A 9,983-nucleotide genomic window follows, 5' to 3' on the forward strand; every position below is an offset into this window, starting at 1 on the left:
GGAAGGGGTGTCGGGTTCGACTGAGCAGAAATTCTTTTCCCCCTCCCCGACCCCTCCCCGAATTCGTTCAGGGGTAGAGCCGAGATCATCCGAAGGCTGGGACGCTCGAGTTCGGGGTGGCAGGGTTCCCGATCTAGCCGAGCCGAGGATGCTGGAACATCGAACCTCTTGCTCAAAACAGGATTCGGATATTTTTTTTCTAAGAAGTTCGATGGATTCCGTGACTAGGCGGGAAAGGCGAACCTCGGGAATTCGAAAGGGGAGGGGCTGGGCTCAAAGTTTCTAGAAGAGGGTGTGGCTTGAGCAAACCGCTGCCCTCTGTGTAGAGGTTCCGAGTCTTGACGGACACTGCCGAGGGGAAGACACCCACCTTGCCAAAAGGGCGGTGCACTGCTAAGGCGGGAGGTCTCTCTAAGGCAACGTCATGCGTTGGCGCTCATTGGCAGAGATGATGGTCACCAGGAGCTGAGGGGGGGGGGCGGCGGGGGGCCAGAACAGAGAGACCTGAGCTGGGTGGTGTGGTCTTGGCCTGGGGTGCAGGTGGAGACTCCGGCCCCTCCCCCCTTCGGGTTCAGGTGCGGGGTCTTGCTTGCACTAGGGGCGAGGAAGGAAGGCGTCAGTCGGGTCCGTGGGGGCTGTTTGGGTGACCTCGGCGTCCCCCACTCTGCAGGAGGATGCTGGTGGTGGAGGTCGCTAATGGCCGCTCCCTGGTGTGGGGCGCCGAAGCCGTGCAGGCGCTGCGGGAGCGCCTGGGAGTCGGGGGCCGCACGGTGGGTGCCTTACCCCGGGGCCCCCGCCAGAACTCGCGCCTGGGCCTCCCGCTTCTGCTGTTGCCCGAAGAAGCCCGGCTCCTGGCCGAGATAGGAGCTGTGACCCTAGTCAGCGCCCCGCGCCCGGATCCCCGCAACCATGGCTTGGTAAGAAGCGAAAGGCCCTTGTGGGTGAGAAGACCTGGGAGGGCCTGATCTGGGATGACGCTGTTGGAAGGTTGTAAACCGGGTCAGAATTCCTGTGTTTAAGGGACCGCAAGGCTGTGTCTTGGGGTTTACTTATGTGTTTACTTCTCAGGCCCTGGCATCGTTCAAACGCCAGCAAGAGCAGAGTTTTCAGGAGCAGAGCACTTTGGCCGCTGAGGCCCGAGAGACCCGGCGTCAGGAGCTGCTGGAGAAGATAGCAGAGGGCCAGGCTGCCAAGAAGCAGAAGCTGGAACAGGATTCAGGGGCGGATGAAGGCCAAGAAGCCGGTGGAAGCGAAGCTACCCGAGGTAGTGAGACCAGTGAGGATGGCCAGGCTTCTGCGGAGCAGGAGGGAGCCAGTGGAAGCGAAGCTACTCTAACGACTGAGACCAGTGATGGTGGTCAGGCTTCTGCGGAGCAGGAGGGAGCAGGTGAGAGTGGGGTTTAGTGTTAAGATTTGAGGCAGGCCATTTTTGACCACGTCTTCTTGATGGGGAGGCTTAGTGGCACTCAGAGGAAGGGTAACAGGTCACCAAGAAGATACCCTGTGAGCATATACAGGGGGAGGAGGTCCCCCTCAGTCACAGACATAGGGGAGGGGAGTAGGGGGGAAGCGGGAGGGAGGGAGGAGTGGGAGGATACAACGGATGGTCTAACAACTGAGATGTATATTAATAAATTAATAAGATATTTAAAGAATGTAGCAATGCAAACTAATGATCTTATTCTTTTATTAAACCTTTTATAACACCTATTTTATAAATAATACTAAAAGTTAAAATCTATATTTAATGTTGATTAAAAAAAGATTTGGGGCAGGAAGCTTTGGGGAATTTTAGGGTTTTTTGGGGGGGCATAGCGGGGGGAGGATGGATAAAACTTCCCTTGTGGATTTAATAAGTTCTCTCTACTTCCCTTAGATTCTTCATCTCCTCAACCAGGACCTTCAAACGGGGTGACCCCCTTGCCCAGATCAGCCCTGCTCATCCAGCTGGCCACTGCCAGGCCTCGGCCTGTAAAGGCCAAGCCTCTGGACTGGCGTGTGCAGTCCAAAGACTGGCCGCATGCTGGCCGTCCTGCTCATGAGCTTCGCTACAGCATCTATCGAGACCTGTGGGAGAGAGGTTTCTTCCTCAGCGCAGCTGGGAAGTTTGGTGGTGACTTCCTGGTTTATCCTGGTGAGTTTGCGTTGGGGCTCTGGTGGCAGTACCTTTCCTGGTGGTCTTCATTTGTTCCTCATCTTTTGTCTCACCTCTTCCACCTGGGGACCTAGACTAGGAGCTCTTGGGAGAGTAGTTTAATAGCTAGTTTTGTTACATAGCCAGAGCCAGCCTGGAATTTTCTATGCTGCACTGGCTAGCCTTGGAATGCAAGGCTTTCTACCCTTTCCACCTCCTGAGTGCTGGAATTCCAGGCGTGTGTCACAACACCTGGCTTGGTGTATGTAGTAACTTTTCGTAAATACTCTGATCTAGAAGATTGGCTCAGAAATCCTTACCTAGGTCCACAGAACACATGAGCACATTCACTGCAGGACTCTTTATGGAATTAAAAGATTAAAAGCAGCAAAGTCACTGAGGGAAACGAAACAGTAATTAAGCCTGGAGAGGTGGGGCGTGCCTTTAATCGTAGCACTAGGGAGGCAGAGGCAGGCACCTCTTAAGTTTCAGGACAACTAGGCTGTGTAGTGAGGCAGTCTCAAGAAAACAGTAAGGAAAAGAACAACAGTAGCAACAACCAGTTGTTTGAGAAACATAGTTATCAAAGAATTAATATGTAGGATTAGAGTTGGCTATGACTGTTCATGCCTCTCATCTCAGCCTTTGATAAGTGGAGGCCAGTTAGAGGTTAGCTTTGCTTACATGATACCTCATCTCAACACATTTTTTAAAAAATGGGGTGTGATGGTCATACCATTAATCTTAGCACTTGAGGGTCTGAGATGTGAGGATTGCCACAAGTTTGAGACCTGCATAAGCAACATGAGTTCAGGCCAGCCAGGACTACGTTTCAAAGCTTTTGTCTGAAACAAAGGGAAAAAAGTGTTGTAAGGCCACATATGTGAAAAATAGTATCAAAAGTCAAAAATAGGAGAGTTGGTTGAGAATGTACGGCAGACTATATTTGATATGGATATGCAGATAGATGCGTGCATGCATGCCATTTAAGTAGCCTTGAATTGAAGTTCTAGGGCTGGAGAGATGGCTCAGAGGTTAAGAGAACTGACTGCTCTTCCAGAGGTCCTGAGTTCAATTCCAGCAACAATATGGTGGCTCTGATGCCCTCTTCTGCCGTGTAGGTGTACGTGCAGGCAGAGCACTGTATACATAATAAATAAATCTTTTTTTAAAAGGAGGGGGAGGGGCTAGAGAGATGGCTCAGAGGTTAAGAGCACCGACTGCCCTTCCAGAGGGCAGGAGTTCAATTCCCAGCAACTACATGGTGGCTCACAACTATCTTTGCCCTCTTCTGGCCTGCAGGTGTACATGCAGGCAGAGCATTGTATACATAGTAAAATAAATAAATTAAGTAAATCTATTAAAAAAAAAAAACAAACAAGGAAATTGAAGTTCTAGTTGGGTCTGAGTATGCTGATATGTGCTTGTGTCCCCAACTACTTGAGAAACTGAAGCAGAAATTCTTGGACCTAGGAGTTAAAAACCAATCTATGGCCAGGCGTGGTGGTGCACGCCTTTAATCCCAGCACTCGGGAGGCAGAGGCAGGCGGATCGCTGTGAGTTCGAGGCCAGCCTGGTCTACAAAGTGAGTCCAGGACAGCCAAGGCTACACAGAGAGACCCTGTCTCGAAATACCCCCCCCAAAAAAACCAAAAAACAAAAAACCAAAAAACCACAAAAAAAAAAAAAACCAACCCCCCCCCCCCACCACCAAAAAAAACCAATCTATGCAGCATAGGTTAAGACTCTTGTTTCCAGACAAAGCCACTGCAGCTTATAATAACTAGTTTAAGTCTGTAAACTACCAGGTTCTATGCCTTACTTGTTCATTTTTTTGAGATTGTGGATCATTGTTCAGCTTCAGCTGGCCTACAGCCTGCCTCTGCCTCCCAAGTGCTCAGATTAAGGCTCACTCCATCATGCATGGATAGCTCACAGTTTTTTTTCTTTTTTTTCTTTTTTTCTGAGACAGGGTTTCTCTGTGTAGCCTTTACTGTTCTGGACTCACTTTGTAGACCAGGCTGGCCTCGAACTCACAGCGATCCGCCTGCCTCTGCCTCTCGAGTGCCTCCCGCGCCACAATGTCTGGCATCTCACAGTGTTTTGAAAGGTCTGTGTAACCCTGGCTGCCTTCAGACTCACAGAGATCTAGTTGTCTGGTCTCCTGAGTGCTGGGATTGAAGGCATCCGAAACCACACCATGACTTTCTTTTTGTTTTCTTTTTTCAATTTTTCGAGACAAGGTTTCTGTGTAGCCTTGGCTGTCCTGGACTTGCTTTGTAGACCAGCCTGGTCTTGAACTCACAGCAATCTGCCTGCCTCTACCTTCCAAGTCTTTCTTTACTTTTCTTTCCTTTCTTCCTTCCATCTTTTTTCTTTAAAAATTTTTATATGCATTGGTGTTCTGCCTGCATATATGTCTGTGTGAGGGTGTTGGATCCTCTGGAACTGGAATTACAGACAGTTTTGATCTGGCATGTGGGTGCTGGAAATTGAACCCAGGTCCTCTGGAAGAAATCTCTCTTTTCTTTTCTTTCTTTCTTTCTTTTTTTATTTTATTTATTAATTTATTTATTTTGGTTTTTTCGAGACAGGGTTTCTCTGTGTAGCCTTGGCTGTCCTGGACTCACTTTGTAGACCAGGCTGGCCTTGAACTCACAGCGATCTGCCTGCCTCTGCCTCCTGAGTGCTGGGATTAAAGGCGTGCGCCACCACGCCCGGCTTTCTTTCTTTTTTTATTTTTATTATTATTTTTTTCTTTCTTTTTTTAAATGTAAGGTCTCACTATTGACTTCCAAGCTGGTGTCCAGTTTACCACGTGACACTGCCTTCTTGTTTTAGCCTAAGTGCTAGCATGACAAATGTTTTGTTCTAACTCTACACATTAAATTGAACCGTAAGCTAAACCATTTGTTCCTTTATTATTTTATTTTATTTCCTTTGCCTCTTTTCTTTCGTTTGACAGGGTGATGCATGTAACCCTGGCTGGCCTCCACCATGGGAGTGCTGAGGTGATTAAAATGCAGAAGCGTTCATACCTGCCACTGACCAATTCTTTTTTTTTTTTAATATTGTATTTAATTTTAATCTATGTGCATTGGTCTGAAAGTGTCAGATCTTGGAGTTACAGACAGTTGTGAGCTCCCATGTGGGTGGTGGGAATTGAACCCGGGTCTTTTGGAAGAGCAGGCAGTGCTCTTAACCACTGAGCCATCTCTCCAGCCCCTGACCAATTAGTTCTAATACGCCAATATTTCTAAGGCAGTGAGTACTCAGTGTACAGGACACTGAGAGAATCCTTGCCCCCTATGAAGTAGCGTCCAAATCCAATGACTGTAATGCTTCTAAGTTTATTTTTAAATTTTGCCTGAGGCTCAAAGTTGCTAAGCCTCTGGGAAAACAGTTACAGGATTATTTTCTCAAGCATTTTGATGTACCCTCTCAGCTGGCTGGAGCCTTGTAACAGCCAGAGAGCCTGGCTTCTAGCTAGGCTCTGGCCAGGAACCTAGCTGCCAGGCAGAAACATAGCAACAGCTCCCGCCTCTTAAGGATTTTGATTTTATTCTTTTTTTTTTTTTTTTTTTAATTCTTTATTAAGTATACAGTGCCTGCATGTACACCTTCAGGCCAGAAGAGGGCACCAGATCTCATTATAGATGGGTGTGAGGCACCATGTGGTTGCTGGGAATTGAACTCAGGACCTTTGGAAGAGCAGCCAGTGCTCTTAACCTCTGAGCCATCTCTGCAGCCCCTATTCTTCCTTTTTATGTTCTGTGTCCGTTCGTGTTTGTATGTGTGCATGTGTGTGGGTGCCCAAGACACTAGAAGACGGCATTGGCTTCTCCTGGAGCTGGAGTTAACAGGCGCTTGTGAGCTGTGTGTGCGCTGCTACTGAACCTGGGTCCTCATGGAGCCATCTCTCTAGTTTTCCTCTCCATTTTAAATTTCCATTGCCTGTGATTCACCGTCTTGTATAGTCTTATTCAGAGTCCTATCCTGCTAGTTTAGATTTACCTCTTCCAGGGACAGACTGTTCAGTAACTAAAGCCATCCGAGGACATCCCCACCTCTGCTTACATAACACATGTGGCTACTGTCTTGCGCTGGCAGGCTCAGTTTTGCAACAAGAGCCACAAAACTAATCAGGTTTACTGTCTGGCTCCTGGGAAATTCTTTGGACTTTTTATATTTATTTTATTATTTATTTATTTATTTTTATTTTTTTGAGACAGGTACTCTGTGCAGCCCTGGCTTTAATCTTGGCTTCCTTTTGGTTGTGTGTGTGTGTGTGTGTGTGTGGTTTTTTTTTTTTTTTTTTTTTTTTAATCTTATTTATTTTGTTGGTAAAATCTCTGGTGCTCAGGTTGGTCTTGAACTTCTAAGCTCAAGGGGTCCCCTAGCCTAAGTCTCCTAAGTGCTTGAGGTTAAAGGCGAGTCTTGCCACATCTTTTTTTTTTTTTTTTAGTTTTTTGAGACAGGCTTTCTCTGTGTAGCCTTGGCTGTCCTGGACTCACTTTGTAGACCAGCAGGCTGGCCTTGAACTCACACGATCCGCCTGCCTCTGCCTCCCGAGTGCTGGGATTAAAGGCGTGCGCCACCACTGCCCGGCTCTTGCCACATCTTTTAATCATGATAGTTGTGTATTGTTCAGTCTTGCAGATGTACCTTGTACCATGGAAGTAACCATTCAGTGATTTCTATTCTGTTTCTTGGCAACTGTACAGCCATCTTGGGTCATCAAAACCAACATGGATCACATGAAGCATCTATCTCATAAAAGGAAAGACAGAAGGTCCTTAGGAGTACAGAGGCTGTGCCAGGTGTAGTGGTGCACACCTTTATTTCCAGCACTCAGGAAGCAGAGGCAGGCAGATCTCTATACGTTTGAGGACAGCCTTGTGTGTATAGTGAGTTCCAGAACAGCCAGATACTCTGTCTCAAACAAACAAGCAAACAGCGACAACAAAAAACAGCAGCAACAACAAAAAAAACCATAAAAGTGTAGAGTAAGTACATGCAGTAAACATTGAACCCCTATTCCATCTTGCCAATGGACAGGACATTTTCCACAGTTGTGTGGAGAGTGAGGACTGACTCTGACATGAACTCTGGTGCCACATATTTGACCACTTCCCCTTGGTGGGGAGCCCTGGTGGCCCTCAGAGGAAGGATAAGCAGGCTACCAGGATGAGACTTGATAGGCTGTGATCATATGGTGGGGAAGGAGGTCCCCTTCTGTCATAGACCTAGGGGAGGGTAAAAGAGTAAAAGAGGGATGGAGGGAGGAACAGGAGGATAAAAGTAAGGGGATAACAATTGAGATGTAATCTGAATAAATTAATTAAATTTTTTAAAAAGTGTAGAGTAGCTGGGTCCAAGGGTATGTGTTTCAGGATATTTAGTGTGTGCTGAAAATGTCCATGTAGCCTGTGATTCCAGCTACCCAGGAGGCTAAGACAAGAGAATCCAAATGCCAAGCTTGGGGTCGGTGTGAGCCACAGGGCAAGGTCAAGACTAGTGTGGGCAGCATAGATGCCGTTTCCAAAAGTAAAAAGTGCCAGAGAGATGGCTTAATGGTTAAGAGCACCAGCTGCTCTTGCAGAGGACCAGATTTGGTTCCCAGTACCCACATGGTGACTTGTAACGCTCTGTAACCCCAGTTCTATGGGACCTAATGCCCTCTTGTGGCTTATGTGGGCACCAGCCATACCACATGGTATGGTACACATGCATGTATGCGAGAAAACAGACATTCATAAAGAAGGTGGCAGAATACTGATTATTCTACACAAGGCCCTGGCTTCCATACTGAGCACTACAAAGCAGCCAAAAGTGCAGTGAGCCGAAGGATCCATGTCCAGCCCAGCCCACCCCCCCCACCCCCCCTCATCTCCCCCCCCCCCCCCCCACGATGGGAACTGCATGCCTCTGTCTTTCTTCCAGGTGACCCGCTGCGATTCCACGCTCACTACATCGCTCAGTGCTGGTCTGCTGAGGACCCCATCCCACTTCAGGACCTGGTCTCCGCCGGCCGCCTGGGAACCAGTGTCAGAAAGACCCTGCTTCTCTGTTCCCCTCAGCCTGATGGGAAGGTGGTCTACACCTCTCTGCAGTGGGCCAGCCTGCAGTGATCCCTAGAGACTGAGGGGGGTGTGGCTGTGTGCGGCAAGAATGCTCCAGGATGGTCTCCCTGGCTCATCACCTCACAGAGACTTGTGCTCCCTTGTCCTGCCTGGTTAGTTCTGATTCCAGGGGTTTGAACACTACAACCTTCTTAGGTTTTTTTTGTTTGTCGTCCCCCCCCCCCCCCCCCCCCCCCGTTTGTTTTAAAGTGCTTACTACCTGTGTTTTGTATTTCTGTTTCCAAACTGAGCTTGTTGAAAGTAGAGTCTGTTACTGTTTGGCTTTTATGTTTTCTACAGGGCTCAGGTCCCCGCAGCTCTCAATAAACTTGTTGAATAAATGTTTGTGTTTTGAGTCCTTACAACAATCCTTGAAATGTGGGGCTTTGATTCCTATATTCAGACGAGAAAAAAGGAGGGGAAATGGTTTACCCAGGGTCAGAAAACTAGTAAGTACCAGGCCTGCGGCTTGATACCTGGTCTCTTTGGTTCAGGAGGCTGCCTCTTTGCATCCCACTAAGTTTTCCCTTGAAGATATTTTCTTTCTATGCTTATTTATTATTATATGTACACATCTGTTATTGTTGTTTTATCTGTATTGTCTGATGTTTATTATCTGGCCTAATAGTTATTATTACGGCAATATAACCTGCTAGCAATCAATCAAGACACAGACACCTGTTATATTTTAAAATAGCCTTAGTTAACCTGGGGCAGGGCAGATATTAATACCCTAAACTACTTCCCACAGTAGGGAAGTATCCTCATGCCATCTGCTTCTAACAATTTCTATCAAGCTACCTCCCGCCCATCATCCCGTATACTTGCTAATTTTCTTTATCTGGGCCAAATCCTCCATCCACGCTGGCCATGTGCTTCTCCATCTAACCCATGATGGTGCTACTTTTTTCTCTCCCTCCTCGGGTCTCTCTTTCCTTCTTCCCAAGATTCCCTCTGTCTCCCCAAGCCTAGGGACGTTAGCCATGCCTATCTCATTTGCCCTGCCTAGGTGTGATGGCTTTTTATTAATTAGTATTAAAATAAATCGGACCATCCTCCAACACACACGTGTATGTAATTGCCATGGAATATATGCGGAGGTCAGAGGACAACTTGAGAGAGCCTGGTTTCTTCTGGGTCTCAGGGATCAAACTCGGGTTATCGAGTTTGTCACTAAGACAAACAGGGTTTCTCTGTGCAGTGTTGGCCATCCTGGACTCACTTTGTAGACCAGGCTGGCCTTGAACTCACAGCGACCCGCCTGCCTCTGCCTCCTGAGTGCTGGGATTAAAGGCGTGCGCCACCACGCCGGGCTGCCACTAAGCACCTTTAGCTGCTGAGCCATCTCACTGGTCCCCTAGAGATTTTTACAGACCATTTCACGTAAAGATCTCTGAGATAAAGGTAGCTTGGACTACATAGGCAGTTCCAAGCCAGCAAAGCCTGTCTCAAATAGATGGATAAATGAGGGCTAGAGAGATGGCTCAGTGGTTAAGAGTACTTGGTGTTCTTGCTGAAGACCTTTACGAATTATGTCTGTGAAGGTTATCACTAAAATTGTTGCGTCAGCTGGTTGTGGTGATGTATTCCACTCCAGGGCAAAGGCAGGAGAATCATGAGTTCGAGGCTTGCCTGGGCTAAACCTTTGGGGCTGTAGGGATGGCTCAGCAGTTGGACTTTTCCAAAGGACCGGAGTTCACTTCCCAACACCCATGTAGTATAGCTTG

General features: G+C 47.7%; 2 protein-coding genes across 4 annotated transcripts in view; both read left to right on the top strand.

Annotated features, from left to right (window-relative positions):
• Ndufa3 (NADH:ubiquinone oxidoreductase subunit A3) overlaps positions 1-9,983 on the top strand; it is a 331,527-nt gene that overhangs the window by 77,187 nt on the left and 244,357 nt on the right. The window lies entirely within an intron of this gene.
• On the top strand, positions 671-8,312 carry Tsen34 (tRNA splicing endonuclease subunit 34). Its single transcript, XM_051162269.1, has 4 exons — positions 671-917; positions 1,069-1,322; positions 1,872-2,134; positions 8,078-8,312. The coding sequence occupies exons 1-4, from the start codon at positions 675-677 to the stop codon at positions 8,263-8,265; spliced, it is 948 nt and encodes a 315-aa protein (XP_051018226.1). The 5' UTR covers positions 671-674; the 3' UTR covers positions 8,266-8,312.

This window comes from Acomys russatus, chromosome 19 (genome assembly GCF_903995435.1).
Source record: "Acomys russatus chromosome 19, mAcoRus1.1, whole genome shotgun sequence".
Lineage (NCBI taxonomy): Eukaryota > Metazoa > Chordata > Mammalia > Rodentia > Muridae > Acomys > Acomys russatus.

Bases quoted from the DNA above. Each gene is read 5' to 3' on its own strand.
- Tsen34 (XM_051162269.1), top strand. From the start codon at position 675: ATGCTGGTGGTGGAGGTCGCTAATGGCCGCTCCCTGGTGTGGGGCGCC. The intron at 918-1,068 runs GTAAGAAGCGAA...TTTACTTCTCAG, and splicing joins ATCCCCGCAACCATGGCTTG to GCCCTGGCATCGTTCAAACG. The intron at 2,135-8,077 runs GTGAGTTTGCGT...TCTTTCTTCCAG, and splicing joins TGACTTCCTGGTTTATCCTG to GTGACCCGCTGCGATTCCAC.